This window comes from Barbus barbus, assembly GCF_936440315.1.
Source record: "Barbus barbus genome assembly, chromosome: 10".
Taxonomy (NCBI): domain Eukaryota; kingdom Metazoa; phylum Chordata; class Actinopteri; order Cypriniformes; family Cyprinidae; genus Barbus; species Barbus barbus.
Genome location: NC_136738.1, coordinates 14,155,166 through 14,177,516, shown reverse-complemented (window position 1 = coordinate 14,177,516; position 22,351 = coordinate 14,155,166). Strand labels below are relative to the sequence as shown.

Genomic DNA, 22,351 nt, shown 5'->3' with positions numbered 1-22,351 from the left:
AGGATGTGACAAACTAACAACATGAAAAACACTATCCATCTTTCTCTCAATTTCCCCACACTCTCTCTCTCCACTTCTTATCTTATTTTCTCACTCTTCCTTTCTGTTCTTGCCCTGTCATTCTGTCTCTGTCTCTGATAAAATGTCTTTATAGTTGTTGCAACTTCAAATGTTTTTGCTTAAGTTTCACAGAAATAAAATACAAACAGAAATTTAAAAAAGGTAAAACCATTATTGGACTAGAAATTAAAGTTTATCATCAGCATAAACTAGACTGCAGGGCCTGTTCATTTCACATTTACACATGAATTTGGCAGATGCTTTTATGCAAAGTGACTTACAGTGCATTCAGGGTATATATTGTGTCTGTCCATTTGCTCCTTAGGCATGGAACCCATGACCTTGGCATTCTTGAACAGTTGTAGAGTACTCTCTGATTAAATTAGCTGAACTGACAATGAAATTAGCCAAAGTCTACACAGACACACATTTTTTAGACACGTCTGGGGTCGCTGTCTCAGGGTGGCTCCTTTCCTGTGTTTGTCTGAATGGTCGTGTCTGTCCACCGAAATCCATGTTTCAGCTCCAGTGCAGAAAAACAGAGCATCTACACGTCCAACTTCCTCCTTTCTCAGAATAACGTATCATATAATCAGCATATTCAAAATAAAGGGTGATAAAAAATTGTTGCGTTTCAGAATAGATATAGAAGATCTGAGATATACTTTGGAAATTGTTCTCTAATTATGTGATCCATGATTGTTTTGATTAGGAAATAGTGTAACTGTGTATATTTAATTTCACAGCAGTTGCACAATTTTCAGTTATGAGAAATAATATGCATGTGTAAGTTGTTTAGTTTGGCTGTTTCTCTCTCTTCACACACATACTGTAAAACCAGGATACATTTTTCTAGCTTAGGCAAAAAGATAAAACTCAAGAGATGACAGGTGGCTCTGGGATTTACACAGGGCATTGAAGGCATCTGTGGCACTCTCTTGTCTTCATAATTCTGTCTGTGCATGTTTAATGTTTGTTTAAGATTGTAAGGCAGCCGTTTTCTCCAAAGTTATTTCAGTATAAAAAAGTATTCCAAAACTTAAGTATAAACTGTTAGGACATCAGTGAATAATATGGTAAAATATATATTTTTATGAACTAACTATTAACTATTTCTCTTTCAAATAAATGTTTATTTTTTTTTACTTTCTATTCATAAAAAAAAAAAATCCAGAAAGAAAAATGCATTACCGTTGTAATGTACTATTAAACCACTGTACTATTAAACAGTTTTCAGCATTGATAATAATGAGAAATGTTTCTTGAGCACGAAATCAGCAAATTAGAATGCTTTCTGGAGGATCACGTGTCACTGAAGACTGGAATAACGATGGAGGAAATTCCAAGTTATTTTAATTGATAACTAATGTGGTTTATTTTGTAACATGGATGCTGACATAGTCTGAAATGCATTATTATTCTTTATAGTATAAACTAAATACAAACTTCACAATGTCGAAGGTCAGAAATGAAAGCAGTCAGAAATTTGAGTCCTAATAAAGATGTTACACTCCATTTGGAACCTCTTGCTATGGTGCGTCACTAACCAAATCCTCATTGCTATCACCAGACTGATGATAACTGTTGCATGTCATACTGATGTCTGGAGAGTTTCGGTGAGCATCATTTAAATGGGTCACATGAGCATACGACGTACCCACCAATCAACACCCACCAATCAACACCCACCAATCATTTTTTCTTCAAACAGGGTGACTGAGACAAAAGTCATGAGGGCATTATGCGTGTGTGTGTGTGTGTGTGTGTGTGACAGGTATAGATTTGTTATATTTCACAAATGTGCTGATTTTTTCTTTTTATGAAGAACACAACATCTAATGCATTTGTTTTATGTGTCAGTCCCTTTAATTTATTGGCATAATTCTGTACCCCCTTATATGAATGTGCCTTGTTAACTGTCCCTCTTCCCTTTTGGGATTGTCTGCAATTTGAGACTGTGAATTTTACTAACCGTTATGTTGTTCTAAATCTGTATGATTTATCATGTTCTAAGATATTTTGCGAAATGTCTCAGGGTTTTTTCCCCATACAGTGGAAGTCAATGGACTCCACTGTTGTTTGGTTCCTAAAATTCTTGGGAACAACAAAGAAGGTAGTTTTTGAACAAATTTTCATTTTTGGGTGAGCTATTCCTTTAAGTTCCAAGTAATATAGAGCATATAATATTAAAAACAATGTTAAACATAATATGCAATTATTTTTATTGTTCATTTACTTTAAATGTATTATATACTCAAATTGACTGAGAGCGTTCCTGTGATGTGTGGAGCTAGATGATGCCCAACAAAGAAATGGCATGTACATTTGATAGTAAAACAGATGCCTGATGGGAATTTTCATCCATTTTCCATTTTGATGGACACGATGGTTACTATGGTATTAAAGTAAGCAGTTCTTAAAATAGGTTAAGAGATTTCACAAGAAAGCTTTCCATTTGCTTGTTTTTCCTTGCTTTCTATTTATATTCTTTCTCTATGGCTCTTAACAAGTAAGTGATATCTGTTAATGACACAAATACATCATCAGCCCTTATTAACCTTTGGTGTCCCTTACACCAAATTAGCATCATTGTGCACATTATGCTATATATTTTCATGCTGATTTCATGCTCAACATATATATATCCACACACACACACACAAACAGACATGGACCCAGCAGCAAGGAGTACTCAAATACCACACACACACACGGACACGTGCGCGCACACACAAACACACACAGACCCTTGAGCAAGGAGGAATGAAACCTAAAAGATTGCCATTATATAAAGCTGACATACATCTTCCGGCTTTTAGCCGATGAGCAGTAGAAGCAATGAAAGAGAAGTGAAGAGAGAGAGGGGTTATAGCTCTGGCTTCTGTTTAAATTAGTCTCTGTGAAGTTGGATAAATTTCATTCTCACTTGGATACAGTAGCCTAACAAGACTGTGTGAAGGAGAGAGAGAAGGACACCTGGATGAAGTAGAGAAAGGGATCATGTAATCAGGTACAAGATTTTATTATCCTATATATACTGATACAATCATTGTTGCTACATTGAATTCTGATGCATCATATTTTTCAGCTCATGAAGAAAAAAATTACTACACTTGTACATTTTCTGTAGATAATGTGAGTGTTAAACTCACAAGCAGGATGTTAGAATGTTGTGGTAATTGCACAATTCTAAAGTGGTTAGAGTGTTGCTATGTAACTCAATGCCCATTTTGTGAGTTAGGTGCCAATAACTTCAGCTTTAATTGTCATAATTATTTGCCAACCTAGGCCTCTACCTACATTTTACACCTCCAAAAACATCTACAATTCCAAAAAGTTCACACAATTCACTGCACACTTTCAGCTGAAATGTCAACAAGTGGCAGTAAAACATCAACAAATTTTATACTTTTCCATATGATTACCGGGAAGATTATCAATTGATAAACTCTTATTTTCGCGAGGCTCCTTGCACAATAATATGACCTCAAAACACTTTTTGTGTGATTTGAAAAACAATATGTTTTGACATTTACATACCCAACTCTGTATGTATAATTTTTCTCATGTAGTAAACTTGCTCAGTAACTCCATTAGCTCACCTGGTACGGTGGAGTGCTTGTGTATGAGTCCTGTGAAACACGCGCCATGATAAAAGACACTTTTGGTTGATTTATCGGAGGGCTTAGTGTAGGTGGTAACAGTATATTGTTTTGCAAACGCTATAGAGTATTAACCTTTTAGCGCCATTTGCTGTACATTTAATGCCTGAATTGCCGCAATACGTACAACAAACAAACAAAATAAAATGATAATCTGTTTCAGAAGATTTTAGTTTAAAAGAAAAGTATTTGCATTTATAACGCTGTGATTGAAATCATCCATTCGCATGGTTATTTGTAGAATAAAGCATTCAATCAATCATTTGCTTTTATCTAAAAAAAAAGAAAAACCTGTTGCCATTTACCCACCCTCAAGACCATTTTTCTTTCCTTTTTAATATGACGTTTAAAATGTTCAAAATATCACACACTGATATCTGGTTCAGTTGAAATGTCCCTTATATATCATTTTAATTTAATTTAATTTGAACTAGTGTGCCTTTGCATTCTAAATAAAAACTGCACTACAAAGCTATTACATGCAATTATAAATATATGCATAGAGAAAAAGAGAAAGAGAGAGAGAGAGAGAGAGAGAGAGAGAGAGGGAGAGAGAGAGAACTACTTGTTAAAATGGAGGTCATAGTTCACGTGTGGAAGTGCATGTATGGTGCAGATATGTTTGTGTGGTTGTTGCATGAAAAGGTTTATTGATCAGGGCAGGGGGTAAAACTTCAAACTTCAACAAACACATATAGTGACATGAGCACAACGCATCACATCACCAACAAACTGCCTGAGAAGAACAGCCATTGTGTTCTATTACAATCTGACTTCCTCTCTTTACACGGTGGTATTCTTCTCACCAAAATAGAGTGCCACCAAGTGCATTCTGATGGGGGAGAGGATGGGGGGGCAACTAGAGAGAGAGAGGGAGGGAGGGAAGGAGGAAGAGAGGGGGAGGAGGAAAAGGAAGAGTGGAGGGGGGTTTGAAAAACTCCCTGAGATGGCCCAACACTTCTCAGAGTGTCCCACACTTGTGCTCTATTCCCACAGTGGGACGGGCACGAGGGGGCCTGTGCTGTATATGAACTCCAGAAATTGCTGGAGTGTTTTCTATAGAGATACACTGCCATTTTTCTCCATTGCTCAGTATCGTACAGACGCCAGAGCTGGGCTACATCTACAGCACCCCCGGGCCACAGAATAACAGCCCACTCATTCTTCTGAAGAGGACAAGACCACAGAAGACTCAACCGAAGACAGTCTCATTAGTCAGAAGTCAGACAGGTAATACACTTTTATGCATTGGTTTAATTGTTTTAGAGATCCGTGGGTCCAATAAGATTTTATATTTTTAATTTCTTTCATTTACTTCCATATTTTCAAGGTTTAGTGCAGAATTTTGTAATAAAAAATAAACAAGAGATAATTTGGTACTTTTATTATTTAATTAATGTTAAAATATTGATATTTTAAATTATATTTATAATATGTAAATATTAAATAATTGTACAATACTGTATTTCAAACAACAAAATCAGTTGATTTGGTAGTTTTATTTTTTATATAATATTTAAATATTTTAAAATTATATTTATATTTCAACATTTATGAATGAAATATATATTTTTTAAACATTTTAATATTTCCTTTTTTATGTACAGATTTTCTGTTAATTTTTTTTTTTACAAAGCCACAAATAATAATTTTGAATCAAATCTTAATATATTTGCACATTATGACATCACTTTTGTCATTCTAAAGGATTATGATTTTATGGTTTTTCTTTGGCCAAAGACTGACTGACTGTCTAGTCTATTTTAAGTAGAAAAGTGAATTAGATCACCTGTGCTGTGACTGATGTATTAGTTTTACTTGTATAACTATACAGTGGCCCCACTTAACCTACACCTACAAATGTATTAATGTTCAATTAAATTGAATATCAAACAAAGTTGCAACTACAAACAAATTATGCTTTTTTTCAGACCTAATCCCCTCATTTTTGTTTAAAACTCGACCTCTTTTTATTTTGTAAAATATTTTGCTTTAAAAATGAAAATTCTATTGGTCTTATTGGTTTGCTGTTTTGTTTCTTAATGCAGTGGCATTCATATATTCATACAAGTGTGGCTTGAGTGTCCAAATACATTTTAAGAATCACTGTATGTTAAATTCTATATCGTTCATATCCCAATAGCAAAGTGCAAAAGCCCTGTATGTGATGTCAAGTGGTGTCTGTCTTGATCAATAAGACCAGTACAGTTGCTTTGACAGTAAAGAGAGAAACAGAACCACCATGTAAGGAAAGACATCACCCTGTTAGCAGCCTGACAAGCAGAGAAAGGATTGCCTTCATAACCCATATGAGGGATCCCACTGGATGGCAGGTGTTGATATGTGCGGGTGTCATTGTATAATGGGGTTCTGCATTGGGCCGAGTCAGGCGAGGGGTATTCTCACTTCATATGGCTAAACTCAGCGTCTCATCCTTGACCTCTCCATCCATTAAAGTGGCCTGTGTCAGTCCTAGAATGCCTGGCTTAAACAGTTGTTCTGTCCTTTGCTTTTTAAAGCATGTGTTTAGCATTGGTATGCAAGTTCAAGTCCAGTAACACAAGTGCATATACACATTTAGACTTCAACTGGAAATGATGATAGTTTGCTTTGTCTAGTAATTGTGACTTCACAGTGTACATGAATATTTTATGATTGGTTGTAATGTTCAAGCGCTGCATTGATTCACACTGTATTTTACAATGCAAATTATGGCGGTATTATGCAGGTAATGCAAATTAATAATGGCCTGTACAAAGTATTTTATATATATATATATATATATTATAGTGAGCATATTAAATATTATAGTGAGTATATTAAATATAGTGAGTATATTAAATACCATGCTAAAAAACAGCATAACAGAATATTTACATATATTTCACAGGACAAAATATTCTATTAATTTACATATACATGATCCTATAAGACAAAATGCTTAAAGAAGTAACACAGCATATTAATAGCCAGGGGTATCCATGCTACTTTGTGTAAATGTACTTGATACTTTGTCTTGTGGACTAGGCTAAACCATTAAAAAGTTTAGGGTTAGTAAGATTTTTTTCATGTTTTTGCATTTAATTAATGAAAAATATAGTAAAAACAGCAATATCATGTTTGAATATATTTTAAAATGTAATTTATTTCAGGCTTCTTTGATGAATAGTAAGTTTAAAAGAACAACATTTATTTGAAATATTTTTTAACCTTATAAATGTTTTACAGGCCTTTTTGAGCAATTTCATATTTTTTCAAAAACAACAACAAAAAATTTTGTTGACCCCAAACTTTTAAACTGTAAATTTCTGTGGCAATAGCTTCATCATTCATTCATATATGCAATTTTTATGATCCCTCTTATTTGAAAAAAAAAGAAAAAAAGATAAACATCATGCAGATTCTGCAGAGGATAAACTTAAAACTATATAAACCACAGTGTTTGTCTTTGTGTCTTGCCTAGTTTACACTTCTGGTATACTGGAACAAAGATGAGACTGCAGTCTGTGGTGTCATCCTGATTCTGGTAGTCCCTGACATCAGGTTGAGGGGAAAGGGCTTAAATAAATATTTATTCAGAGTTAAGGGGTCGGTCTCATGCGTGGGCATTGCAGAGCCTCTTATGGTGTGTGTATCAGTGTGCCCGCAGCAACATGATCACTGTGAGAAAAACCAGCATGCCATCACTTGCCAACAGTGCCTGGCACTGCCACCTTTCTGAAGTGCTACTAGAATGTTTCAAAGGTGTTGTGGCAATGTTCCCAGCTTGTTAAACTGATGCAAATGGGAGTGCAAGGCTGCATGTTATTCTAAGTTTATTTTTGTTATTGAATGTTTGACAGTGGCTTACAGTCATAAAGAACAGACCAAGAATCCTTGAGAGCTAAAGGAAGCTCTGATGTTTCCTAACAAACAATTTAAAGAAGCTTAAGAATAGTTCTGAAAAGTTTCTCAGATCCTGATAGGCACCTTTTCACTGGAACTAAATCAAATTATTAAAGGCCCTGAAAATCAATGTTTTACAGAAGTCACTAATGATTTACTGATTTAAATCATGTCTCTATTTTCTTGCTTTACATTTAAATCCATAAATTAAATATCTATCTATCTATCTATCTATCTATCTATCTATCTATCTATCTATCTATCTAACATACAGTTTACATATATATATATATGCACAATGGGGCAAATAAGTATTTGATACACTGCCGATTTTTCAGGTTTTCCCATTACAAAGAATGGAGAGATCTGTAATTTTCATCGTAGGTACACCTGTGAGAGATAGAATATAAAAAACAATACAGAAAATCACATTGTATGATTTTTGAATAATTAATTTCCATTTTATTGCATGAAATCAGTATTTGATCACCTACCAACCAGCAAGAATTCTGTCTCTCACAGACCTGTTAGTTTGTCTTTAAGAAGCCCTCCTATCCTCCACTCATTACCTGTATTAATTGCACCTGTTTGAACTCGTTACCTGTATAAAAGACACCTGTTCACACACTCAATCAATCAGACTCGAACATCTCCACTATGGGCAAGACCAAAGAGCTGTCTAAGGACACTAGGGACACAATTTTAGACCTGCGCAAGGCTGCGATGGGCTACAGAACAATAGACAAACAGCTTGATGAGAAGGCAACAACTGTTGGCGCAATTATTAGAAAATGGAAAAAATTCAAGATGACTGTCAATCTCCCTCAGACTGGGGCTCCATGCAAGATCTCGCCTCGTGGAGTATCGATGATCCTGAGAAAGGTGAGGGATCAGCCTAGAACTACACAGGAGGACCTGGCCAATGACCTGAAGAGAGCTGGGACCACAGTCTCAACGGTTACCATTTGTAACATACTACACCGTCATGGATTAAAATCCTGCAGCCTGCACAAGGTCCCCCTGCTCAAGCCAGCACATGTCCAGACCCGTCTGAAGTTTGCCAAAGACCATCTGGATGATCCAGAGGAGGCATGGGAGAAGGTCATGTGGTCAGATGAGACCAAAATATAACTTTTTGGTATAAACTCCACTCACCGTGTTTGGAGGAAGAAGAAGGATGAGTACAATCCCAAGAACACCATCCCAACCGTGAAGCATGGGAGTGGAAACATCATGCTTTGGGGGTGCTTTTCTGCAAAGGGGACAGGACGACTGCACCGTATTGAGGGGAGGATGGATGGGGCCATGTATCGCGAGATTTTGAGCAACAACCTCCTTCCCTCAGTAAGAGCACTGAAGATGTGTCATGGCTGGGTCTTCCAGCATGACAATGACCCCAAACACACAGCAACGGCGGCCAAGAAGTGGCTCCGTAAGAAGCATTTCAAGGTCCTGGAGTGGCCTAGCCAGTCTCCAGACCTGAACCCAACAGAAAATCTATGGAGGGAGCTGAAACTCTGTGTTGCCCAGCGACAGCCCCAAAACCTGAAAGATCTGGAGAAGACCTGTATGGAGGAGTGGGCCAAAATCCCTCCTGCAGTGTGTGCTAACCTGTTCAAGAACTACAGGAAATGTCTGACCTCTGTAATTGTAAACAGGTTTCTGTACCAAATATTAAGTTCTATTTTTCTATTGTATCAAATACTTATTTCATGCAATAAAATGGAAATTAATTATTCAAAAATCATACAATGTGATTTTTCTGGATTTTTTTTTTATATTCTGTCTCTCACAGTTGAGGTGTACCTACGATAAAAATTACAGATCTCTCCATTCTTTGTAAGTGGGAAAACTTGAAAAATTGGCAGTGTATCAAATACTTATTTGCCCCACTGTATGTATACACACACACACACATACTGTATATGTATGTATTATTAAATTATTAATCTATTAAGTAATTAGCAGAAGCAAAAAAACGAAATATTAATTATAAATATTAATATCAAATTAAAGATACATTGGTTTTGTGTATTGAGGTGTAAATGTATCTTAATTTAAAATGCTAACAATAGTGTATGAGTATATACATTAAAGGCCCTTCAAGGTCAGTAACTAATGTCAAATGTTTCCTTTCACAAACAGAAAATCATATGAGAGCAGGTGAAAGTTCTTCCTGTCTGTCATTCATCTCACAACCCGTGTATGTGCTCTGAAGTCCCATTGTTTGCTGTCGTCAAGAAATACAGTGGTCTTTGACCTCTAATAATACCTCATGATAAGAGTTTTGGGGTTTTATGATTTTGTGCATTAACCAGATGCAAAATAATCAGCACAAATGAACTCTTATCTCATGTCGTTCTTTTGCTCTCTTTGGGAAAGAAAACACCCTTGCACTTGTAGACCCTAAGAGACTCATTTCCTTTAAAGTAGCAAGTCTGGAGGAAATCATATTGTTTGAAATTGCTTCCTAAGAGAAGAAGAAAAGGAAGATGAAAAAAAAGGAAAATGGAGAGACAGAATGAAAAAGAGAGAGCACATTGGCGACAGAGATCGTCAAGTCATTGTGAATCAGATGGATATTTCCGTCCTTATTCTGTTTTTTTCTTACTTTTTTGAATGTCTAAGATTCCGTTCCCAACGATGCCATTCCGAACAGCCTTTGCCAACATAACATGCTCACACGAGTTTACTGAGTTCCCGCCACTGAATGACAATCACTTCCAAAGCATTTGGTGTGAGATTGTACCCCTACCACATAAAAAAAACACCTTTGAGACGGCATGCATTAGCAACATCATAACTGAACAAGAAAATGCTGAATTTCTTAAAACAAATAGTATATATAACCAGCAATATAACCAAATGTGCATGTTCTAGTATAAAAGAAACTGCGTAGGGCCCCCGAAACACCAGAAAGAATTTGGTCAGCGATTATGAAAACATGAATGATCATTTCTTTTAATGCGGTGCGCTGTCACGCTCTCTACGTAAAAATATATTTTTTTTATTTAATTTTTTTTAGCTAAATTTTTTTAGCTTTCTGACCATCCATAGACAGCAACGCAACTACCACGTACAAGGCCCACAAAGATAGTAAGGAAGGCCATTGTTAAAATAGTCCATGTGACATCAGTGGTTCAACTGAAATTTTATGATGCTATGAGAATACTTTTTGTGTGCAAAGAAAACTAAAATACAAGTTTATTCAACAATTCCTTTATTCAACAATTTCTTTTCTTGCATGTCCATTTCTGCTGCGCATTCACAAGAGTAACACAATGCATGCGTGTGGTGCTGCTGACGTAGAACCCAGATGCACTGTGGCTTGTTTGCAAGTGGAGGAATGTACACATATGTGGTGTGCTACTGACATGAACTTGTGTCGAATTCTGACAGAGAAGAGAGGAAATTGTTGAATAAAGTCGTTATTTTTGTTTTCTTTGCACACAAAAAACTATTCTCGTATAAAATTAAGGCTGAACCACTGTCACATGGACTATTTTAACGATGTCCTTACTACCTTTCTGGGCCTTGAACGTGGTACAGTACTTTCCTTGCTGTCTATGGAGAATCAGAAAGCTCTCGGTTTTCATCAAAAATACCTTAATTTGTGTTATGAAGATGAATGAAGGTCGACATGAGGCTGAGTAATTAGTGACACATTTTTGGGTGAACTATCCCTTTAAGACAGCTAACTGAATTTTCTCATAATTAGATTTGACACACAGTAAGATTTCATTGTTCAGTCAGCTGTTCACTGCCCCTTTCTTTAGTAGCTCATTTAAAGACCAGAACCTGACATGCACAGGAAATTGATCAGGTTAAAATTCATGTCTCAAGTACATTCGGAACAATTTAACAAAACATTTTTTTTTTTTTTAAATCAGTAAACCAGCATATACATTAGAGTGAGTGCAACAAAATAAGCTTCTTCATTCTATAAACTCAATTTAATACATAAGTGCCCACTTCTTTAATTGTCTCACTAAATACTAATCAGACATTTTGACTATTTTACATCTGCTCAAAAAGTAGGAGGGCCTCTGTTCAAACCGGTCTGTCCATATTTGACCATTCTACAGGAGATCAGCCAGACCGGTACTAGCAAAACAGGGTTTGGTACAGGATGGGTGTGAGAGCACAGGCAGGCACAGACACATACACACACATACACTTTAAAAGGTAACTCTAGTGTGGCCACAGTTGTGCTTCATAAAACATTTGAGATTTAATGGGTATTCAAGTGACAACATCTTGTAAATAGCATTAAATCGAAAGCCCTTTCCGAGGTAACCTTAACGGTGTTAAAGAAAACAACTAAAAAAGGCACATGCAGACCCGAAGAAAAGATCAATGTGTGTCAGAGCAAAAGACACATAACACACTTTCTCATTGTTTTCACACATTTTAAGCTGTTAGATCAATTGTATCAATTTCACTTAAAATTAACTAATCATTTAAGAGATAAACAAGATGCTTTACGGAATGACTGGAATTTAGAGTGATTTATTTAAAGGGAGACTGACGCGGCTGGACTGGCATTTACGGAACTGAGGCAGTGCTCACAGATGTTATTTTGGAAAGCAGAGCAACACTGAACAGTGTTAATGTTAATATCTAAGATTAATACACCTGAGCTCATGTTTGACACCTTTTCGAGAAACAGAGAGGAAACTTTAGAGTATTTACTTCAAGTAATATAGAATATATAGTTCTATAAAAAGCATCTCTTTAGGAAAGTTTTTATTTTTGTGCTCCCAAAATATCTAAAAAAAAAATACTTTTTTTAAATTAAAAATTAATGACCTTTCTAAAATTAATGACCTATTAACCTTTTAGCCTAAGCTTTTCATCCCAAATACTAAAACTGTTATTCTTGCTATTACCCTGTTATTCATTAAACTTCATAAAATGGAATTTATAAACATACATTTAAAACTGCTAATACATTTCTTAAAATGTAAGTATTTTTATTCCCATTATATAGTGCATAGATAGATAGATAGATAGATAGATAGATAGATAGATAGATAGATAGATAGATAGATAGATAGATAGATAGATAGATAGATAGATAGATAGACACATTTGTCTGAATTTGGAACACTGACCCCGTCATGTCGTTTGATTTGTCTCGGTGTTGAGAAGTTCAGTTAGTCCAAGCAGCATCCTAATAGCTTCGTCACTCACACAGGAACAAAAACAGAAGCACAATGGCTGGCACACGTGATGCAGTTGGCAGACATCTGTATTGTGGTAAAATGATCACCCTATCTAGGCCTGGACAGGGTCATTCAGAGTGGCAGTTCTCAGGGCCCTTGGCATCACCTTGCCCTGCTCTACCCTGCCAAGACCACTGTTCCCATCCTACCCCCAAAAAAATGGGTCAGGCCAGACTAAAATTAGAACAGTGGTCCCCTCTCAGGCCCTACTGTAAATATACAATACATGACGCACAGCATGTGAAACCTCCGAAAATGTTTAAGTGGATCATAAGAACAGTCTTTCTAGATGCAGTGTCATTGCATTTGACAGCACACAAAAAGAAGTTTAAGTTTTTAATAATAAACCAATAGATAATACCATTCAAAAGCAAGACAAAAAAAGCATTTTGATACTTTTTGTCAAACTGGGACTGTGGATCATGTTCGTAGTAGGCTAAATGTGATTAACCGTAATACACGTTTCCTTTTTTAAAAATGTTGTGTTTGTTATTGTCTTTGTTTGGTTTTCTTGAATGCATTGCACAGCTCACTGGGCTGCTCTTGAGGCAGTAGAAATGTGCAAGAAACTAAACTAAACCACACCTGGGGGTACTCTGCTATAAAGCACCAGATATAAAGCTTGACACCAGATTATTCAAAGTACTTATAAAAATGGCTTAGAAAATGACAAAACGTTCAGCATAGTTTTATCTAATGCACTCACAATTTAGACAATGTTTAAAAAAATCAGATAAATTAGGAATAAGATGTAATTAATTAGGTTCAATTAAAACAAAATTAAGGTGGTCAGCCATACATGCACAATACTCTTTTACAAATGATTCGCAAAAATGGGAAAAATAATTTTCAATGTTTGCAGACCTTTAAAACGGAAATTAAGACTTAGCCTATATATATCTAATATTGAATAACAATAGTACATAATTAAAAGTAAGTACTTTTATTTTCTTTCTTTCTTTACTTTTTTTAGGTAGGCTATAATAACAATACTATTTTTGTAGATGCCTTCAGTTCAGTTCACCATTTGAAGAAAGGAAACGGAATGTGTAAGTTTTGGGTTTAGCAATTTGTGGGGTGACACTTGTAGACCTGTGAGGGAAGACTGCAATGCATTACTGCATTATTTTTTATGCACACATACACAAATGATATCCCTTTGATATATTAAAAAAGTATTGATTAATGAATTCTACATTATAATCTCTCCAGTTACAGGGTTTTTTTTTTTTATTCGCTTTGGTATTATTTTCTATGGTACTATTTTCACAAGCAACTGTTAAATTTTCAAAACTCTTAGTACTTGTATCACAACAGATCATCAAAAGTGCACTTTTTTTCAAACATTTCAGCATATTTTCAATTGTCTTAGTATAATACACACAATCACAAAGTATCCTTTTCACTACACAAAATAATTGCTTCATCTACATAAATGTTTCATTCACAGTAACTGCTTTTCATAACGCTCTTACTATCAAATTTTTCATTTGCATATCTTCTCATTCAGTTTCATACATTTGTCTATTATTTAATCTAACTCATCTTAATGGTTAATCAGTGAATCATTTGGTGCATCTATAGATATAGATTCAATAGATATATAGTTTCTATAGAATGTGATTGCAATTTAGGGATAACCAAATGCAATGAATTATTTTTACACTAAAAGTGATTTGTCTAAGATGATAACCACTATTTTGTATGTGTGTGTGTTTGCTACATTGTGGGGACCATATGTCCCCACAAGGATAGTAAAATCTGAAATTTGTGACATTGTGGGGACCGGCCTGCTGTTCCCACAAGGGGAAAAAAATATTAAAAATAGTAAATGATGTTTATCTGAAAGTGTAACAATGCAAACAGGTTTTTCTGTAAGGTGTAGGTTTAGGGTTTAGGGGGTAGAAAATATTATTTGGTCAGTATAAAAACAATAGGAGTCTATGGACAGTCCCCACAATTCACAGGATCAAAAGTGTGTGTGTGTGCTTACTGTACCCATATTTTAGGGACAAATTGGTAGAAGTAAGCAAAACTTGACAAAATCATCTAAAACCTCCCTTTGAGGACGTCCAAAGTTCTATTTGTTGATATTCTCATTTGCTTCATAACCAAAATATTTCCAGATATAGGGCCCTATGAAATCCGTTTTATTTTTCCCCAAATTCCGTTAAATTTTTTTCTACATTCAATTTTTTCCATTTTAATTTTTCTGGATTCCGTTTTTTTCTGTTTAAATTTTTCTGGACTCTTTTTTTTTTATGGTCAAATTAAATGCTATTAATCTAAAAGCATGTCTAATTCATTAAAATCATGAAAATTATGCAATTTAACATTTAATTTATTAAAAGTGTAACAAAAATGACATGTTTAGGGCCGTATGAAATGTTTTATTTTTTTCTCACCTTATGTTGTATTGTTACCAAATTCTGTGTTTTAGCATGTCTATTATTTGAATGCATACAAAAATGTTTTATTTATTCTTACAGTAGCCTTATGAAATGTGTTTTCCCCCTCAGAAATTCTGTGTTGTGTATTTAAATTTTACTGGATATCAGATGAAGGCATAAAACAATTTTAATTAATTTATATTTGAATTAATGAAAATTAAACATTTACATTTTTGGCAAATGAAGTGGATTTACTATTAAAATTAAAATATTTTGTGATTATTTCTTTAAAAAAATTAACAGTAGTAGTAAGTAGTAGTATTATGTACATTCTACTAAATAATAGTAATATAGCCTATTTCTGGCACACAGTCTTTAATAGGCTAAGTTAAACCGAACTGTTATTTTGACGGGTTGCCGTGAATACTTTTAAAGTTCTGTGTGTGTATGATATGATGCTAGTTTTACTCAAATTAAATGGTAAAATGCTGGTAAAGTGCCTTTCAGATCAGTTCTGGAGATATTGTTGATGTATTTATGTCCTCATTGAGACGGCAGACGCTGAAATCACCGCGAGCGCCACATTAGTAAACACAACCGCACGTGCAGCACATTCACACAGAGACGCACGCGCAGAACATGCAGGATTCATATTTAAATCCACTTTTGCAGCTTAATATTTACAGATACTAGTCCATATCGCGATTTGATTTAAGTGTAATGACCTACTTTTGATTAATTCATCCAAACTTTGGCAAATTCCGTGACATTCCGCGTTAAACTGTAAATTCCGTGTTTATGACTGGATTCCGTGGCGTTCTCTGCATCGCGGAGATCATAGATCCCTACAGATAGCGCTCCTGCTGTGTTCTTTAACAACCAGAGCAGTCATCTTTCTATTCACTTCACTTTTGCTGTTTAACCAGAGCGAAGGAGACGAGTGCGGTCACGTGTGGTGCTTGTCCACGCGCCTTTGGAGAGAAGTGAAAGTGACAGCTCGGCTAGTATCGGTGTATCGATACTTCGGGAAATTAATATTGGTACCGTTCAGATATTTCAGTATCGATATTTATCGAAATATCGATATTTTTGACAACACTAGTAAGAAGTGGACTGTTATGCAATGGCCAAGTCAATCACCTGACCTGAATCCGATTGAGCATGCATTTCACTTGCTGAAGACAAAACTAAAGGGAAAATGCCCCAAGAACAAGCAGGAACTAAAGACGGTTGCAGTAGAGACCTGGCAGAGCATCACCAGGGATGAAACCCAGCGTTTGGTGATGTCTATGCGTTCCAGACTTCAGGCTGTAATTGAATGCAAAGGATTTGCAACCAAGTATTAAAAAGTGAAAGTTTGATTTATGATTATTATTATTATGTCCCATTACTTTTGGTCCCTTAACAAGTGGGAGGCACATATGCAAACTGTTGTAATTCCTACACCGTTCACCTGATTTGGATGTAAATACCCTCAAATTAAAGCTGACAGTCTGCAGTTAAAGCACATCTTGTTCGTTTCATTTGAAATCCATTGTGGTGGTGTATAGAGCCAAAAATGTTAGAATTGTGTCGATGTCCCAATATTTATGGACCTGACTGTAGGTACTGAATATAGTCTATTTTTATTTAGATATATAGATTACATTTATGTAATGTGTATACACACACTGCCGTTCAAAAAATATATATATTTTAATGTAATTTATTTCAGTGATGCAAATCAGAATTTTCATCAGCCTTTACCCCAGTCTTCAGAGTCACATAATCCTTCAGAAATCATGTTGATTTATTATCAGTGCTGCTCTTTTTAGCTTTCTATTCATCAAAGAATACTGAACAAAATGTCACAGGTTCCAAAAAATAAGTAGCAAAACTGTTTCCAACACTGGTAATAAATCGATATATTATAATGATTTCTGAAGGATCAAATGACTCCGAAAACTGGAGTAACAGCTGATGAAAATTCTGATTTGCATCACTGAATTAAATTATATTTTAAAGTAAATTAATTATCCTATAACCTCTGACACTGAAACCTCTGAAAACTCCTCACATGACTGCTCTGAACATAACGAAACAAATGCATATTGACGGATCTTCTGTCTTGCAAAATGTAAACAAATGTAGCCTATTTTTGCAAGCGTAAATATTGTAAAAATATGAATATTAATTGTGTCTAGAACAGGCCGCACGCCGCTGCGCAGAGCTAACGCGGGTTCCGCCGGTGTTCATTTCATACTCTGTGACAGCTTATTTAATGTATAAATTATACATTGTACTTAATGTAAGGTACATGTACAACAAACTGGTAATGTCATAGTGGTATCGTGACGTGGCCTACCTGTGGAACAGTAGACAGCACACGCGGTGTTCATCTAATAAAAGATCTTCATATAGCTCTAGCAAACAAGCCTTTGCAGATTTGCTTTCAACTGACTGTAGATCCAAAGCCACGTCTTCAGTGCTCTTGATGTTCTTAAACTCTCTGTTATCAGAGTGAGAACCGCTTCAGAGACTCAGCGCGTGCGGCAGGGAACTGAACGAATCATTCAAACTGATTCGTGAACTGATTCACTGGTTTGCCAACTGGTTTGATAAAGCCTTCAAACAGAATCGACTCAAAAGAATGAATCATTCGCGAACGGGCATCGTTCATTGCCCAAAGAAAAGTAGACTGCGCGTTTGGAATAAACATTTCTTATAGGAATTACAAAACCATGTTAAATACAATCAGGGACATGTGACCTATAAGAAAATGTTATTTGTATCAAAGAAATTTATTAGGTAACCATTCTAACATATACAAATTTGTCTGTGACAGGGCCTGATATTTTAGGGGTGAAATGCATATAAAAAGTTATTTTATTCAATCATAAAAACATGCTGAGATGGGAAGATGTGCGTTTCTCATAGTTTAACATGTCCTCCATATGACTCAATGTATAATAATAAAAATTCCCAAGATTTTTACAAGTGGAAATGTACGTTTCTGGTAGAATGTCCCAGGCTACATTATGCAAAACAGCTCAATCTCAAACAGTGGATCATTTTTATCAACATCGCCCAGCTACAACTGCTCAATGTTAAAGTATGTCTGCTTTTTGTACTGTGAAAAGTGCAATAGCCTACTATCTGACTTCATTTAATGTGCTATAGCATAGGTAGGACTATATCATGGCCACGAATTAAGAATTTGTTCCCCAGACTTAATTCGTGAGCCGCTCATGTTACACAGCTCTGTTCTGCCTGAAGTACTCGGAGATGCCGCCACCAAGCGTTTGATAGGAACTTAATCTAACTAATTCGTCATTAGTAAAAAACAAAACAAAAAATCACATTTGCTAATTGATTCGAACTAAAATCGCTGTTGTTGGCACATAATAGTTCTGTAGTACGGCCAAACAGCGTAGAGCATTCATAAAAACGTATATGAAAGAATGCTCATGCGCAAACGTCTACACCAATAAGCTCTGCTGTATCATAAACCAATGAAATTGGGGTGGGCGGAGCGACACGTGTCGCCCCACCTTAATGTGTCCAGGGTGCACTCTGGGGTTACTCCTTTTTTTTTTTTGCAAAAGACAACACACAATTCTCTATGTAACACACAAATTTAACAAGAATTAATATTATGGCAAAGGTTTTTGCAAATGTTTGCTTTTGAGATGTGTTTGTGATATTTTGAATGCAGTACTTCATTTAACAAAAGATGTGAGGCATTTTGTATTTTATGTGTGCAATTCTTGGATTTGTGTGTAAAGATTAAAAAAAAAGTTTTTAAAATGTGTGTAAGCAGTTGACAAAAACTGTAAAACTTGACTGGTTGTGTGCATAATAATAATAATAATAATAGTAAGCATGTGCATCTGAATTTTATTTGTGGGCTAACTCATTTAAATGAAAGTAAACTGGTAACACTGGTAACGCACAATAAGGTTCATTATTAAACAGTAGTTAACAACATCAGTTAACATTAACTAAGAATGAACAATACTAGCCTACTACAGCATTTATTAATCTTAGTTAATGCTATTTTCAGCATTTACTAATGCATTATTAAAATCACAAGTTGAGTTTGTTAACATTAGTTAATGCACTGTGAGCTAACATGAACTAACAATGAATGATTGTATTTTTATTAACTAACGTTAACAAAGATTAATAAATACTGTAATAAATACATTGTTCATTGTTTGTTATACATTATACATTAACTAATGTTAACAAATGAGACCTTATTGTAAAATGTTACCAGTAAACTTTATCAACTTCATTGTTATGTTCCTTCAAAATGCATTTTTGAGGAGACTCAGCCTCCCTTGTCATCATATATTCAGCAGGAATACTTATCCATATATCATCCTTACACTTAAAACAGCTTCAAATGTTGATACCATGAAACCATTTCATGGGTCAACAATACCAATGTTGTTTTTCCTTTTATGCTCTCTCTTAGTATTGGCGTGGAGTGATGGGGGACTGGAGTCTCTTGGGTAATTTTCTGGAGGAGGTGCAGGAGCACTCCACATCAGTGGGGAAGGTGTGGTTGACCGTGCTGTTCATCTTCCGTATACTGGTTCTGGGCACAGCAGCAGAGTCATCATGGGGCGACGAGCAGTCTGACTTCATGTGTGACACACTACAACCCGGTTGCACCAATGTCTGTTATGACCGAGCTTTCCCCATTGCCCATATCCGCTACTGGGTGCTGCAGATCGTCTTCGTATCAACACCGTCCCTCATCTACATGGGACATGCCATGCACATCGTCCGCATGGAGGAGAAGCTGAAACTGAAGGAGCAGGAGGAGAAGGGTGAGGAGGGCAAAGGAGAGAAGCAATATTTGGAACAGAAAGAGAAAGCCGAAGATGCAAAGACAAAGATCCACCTAAAGGGGGCGCTGCTGAAGACGTACGTCCTGAGTATTGTGATCCGCTTGGTCATGGAAGTGACCTTCATTGTTATCCAGTACATGTTGTATGGAATCTTCCTGCATGCTCTGTATCCTTGTGACATGTCACCTTGTCCCAACCGTGTGAATTGTTACATGTCCCGTCCAACTGAGAAAAACATCTTTATTGTGTTTATGCTGGTGGTGGCGGCTGTTTCACTGCTTCTAAGTGTAATAGAACTGTACTACCTTGGATGGAAACAGTGTAAGCATTGTCTTCGAAAATACGCTGATAAACACGCCAATGATGTCAAAAGCAAAAACACAAAAGTTGGTTCTGTAGTCCAACACAGCATGACAAGTATTCCAATGGATCTGCCTGAGACGGCTCAGTCGCATCCCTCCCAAACCTGCACCCCACCCCCAGATTTCAACCAGTGCCTAGCATCAAGCCAAGGTCCAACATCACCCCCGCATCTTCATCACCACCATCTTCATCACATCAACCAAACCTGCCAACCCTTCACCAACCGCCTGGCCCACCAGCAGAACTCCATCAACATGGCCACCGAGCGGCATCATCACAGCCACGATGATCTGGAGCCGGCCGTGGACTTCCTGCAGATGAGCTACGAGAGCCCGGAGGCTCGAATACTGGGTGAGATGACACCCAACACCCCCTCCACACCATCCTCCCAACCAGGCTGCTTCAGAGACAAGCGCCGACTTAGCAAAACTAGTGGTACTAGTAGTAACCGAGTCAGACCAGGTGATCTAGCCGTGTAGGTTGGCTTAAAGGACCGTCCCGGAGGATAAGAAGCTGGGAGTGTGTACTAGCCTTAAGATGAGAGATATGGATGCGAGGGCTATACATGCTTGTGTGTGTATGAGTATTCTTGTGTGTTGGTACCATATGGGATATTTCATTTATTTGGGATATGGAAGGCTTAAATAACAGCATGAATCAGAGGATAATGGGAATGTGTCAGAGAGAGAATCTGTATCAGAGCATTTAATATGGTTTCATTGAAACTGTTGTTGTAAGTGTTTGTTTGATTTTTATAGGGTGGATCAAATAATCCTGAATAAAAGGGTGTTGATATATTTAGATGAATGGATGGATGAATGGAAGATGAAAGGACTACTGAAATAACTTTGCAACATTTACAAGACAGTATTAGGTAGTTTTGCACACTGACAAGGTTCATATTGTAAGAAAAATTATTTTGATTTAGTTCTTTGTTTTTTGCAATTCAAAACACTCCAATCAAACACTTATTTGAGCCAAAAAGCAATAAACCACTTAAACATATCTTAGTAAAGATCATTGCAAAAAAAGAGTAAGTAATAAATGAAAAGAAAAAAGTAAGTAATAAATAATAAAAAAAAAACGTGTGATGATTTTATTAAGGTTTATGAATTTTATTAGCAATAAATGGGTATCCTATGATATACTTTATATTTTGATCAACCTACCATTGATTCAAATATGTGTGAATTAGCACAAAACTTATTTGTGACAGTAGTGAGCCTATAATGAGATATCAAAACAGAGGAACACTCAAATCAGTTTGATATTCAGTTGACATTAAAGATTTGGCAAAGGCAAAAAACAAAAAAAACAAACAAAAAAACAACAACAACAGCAACAACAAAAAACATAAAAAGGCCAATTGAAAATGCCTTGAAAAGAGTAGATAAAAAAAGACGGCAAAAGCAATCACAGCTTAATAAATATCATAATTTGATATGGCATACACAATTGCATTAACAGTCTGAAAACAATCGTTTTTTTTTTTATTATTAATGGTAAGCAGGGCTTTTATTTATCAAAGCATGCACTTTCATTGATGTCTGCAATATGTCTCATAAAGTGTCAATAAAATTAACTGTCAGTGTTCCATTCAGAAAGATGATTTACTGTCACTGACGTTTCGAAACATTGTTTAGTCTTCTGATGTATAGTCATCTCTATTTCTTTATATGTAATACTTAATCTTGTATTAATGTATGGAGTTTTTACAATTAAAAACAATTTTATGACAAATGTATGACAGATGATTAGAGTTGGTCTAGGTAATCCTTCTTTCACAGTTAATGACATCTGAGCTTTATTTCACTTAATTTTTCATATTTGATTGCGGCCACACAGTGTCTCCTCTGATCTGTTTACAGCACACAATAAAAATATTCCAGCACTAATAAAGCATGCGTGACGAAATTGTTTTTCTGCAC

At 35.8% G+C, this 22,351-nt stretch overlaps 2 protein-coding genes across 2 annotated transcripts in view; one reads left to right on the top strand and one right to left on the bottom strand.

Moving 5' to 3' along the window:
* Positions 1-12,808, bottom strand: part of LOC306875973 (uncharacterized protein) — a 28,798-nt gene extending 15,990 nt beyond the window's left edge. The window contains exon 1 of the mRNA XM_079426827.1: positions 12,722-12,808. The gene's annotated coding sequence lies outside the window, so the exon portion shown is untranslated. The remainder of the gene's footprint in view (positions 1-12,721) is intronic.
* gja5a (gap junction protein, alpha 5a) lies at positions 4,686-21,723 on the top strand. Its single transcript, XM_079426828.1, has 2 exons — positions 4,686-4,952; positions 19,682-21,723. The coding sequence occupies exon 2, from the start codon at positions 19,697-19,699 to the stop codon at positions 20,900-20,902; it is 1,206 nt and encodes a 401-aa protein (XP_079282954.1). The 5' UTR covers positions 4,686-4,952; positions 19,682-19,696; the 3' UTR covers positions 20,903-21,723.
* The last annotated feature ends 628 nt before the right edge of the window (positions 21,724-22,351 follow it).

What these genes read in the sequence shown, in the direction of transcription:
- gja5a (XM_079426828.1), top strand. Translation starts at nt 19,697, where the DNA reads ATGGGGGACTGGAGTCTCTTGGGTAATTTTCTGGAGGAGGTGCAGGAG.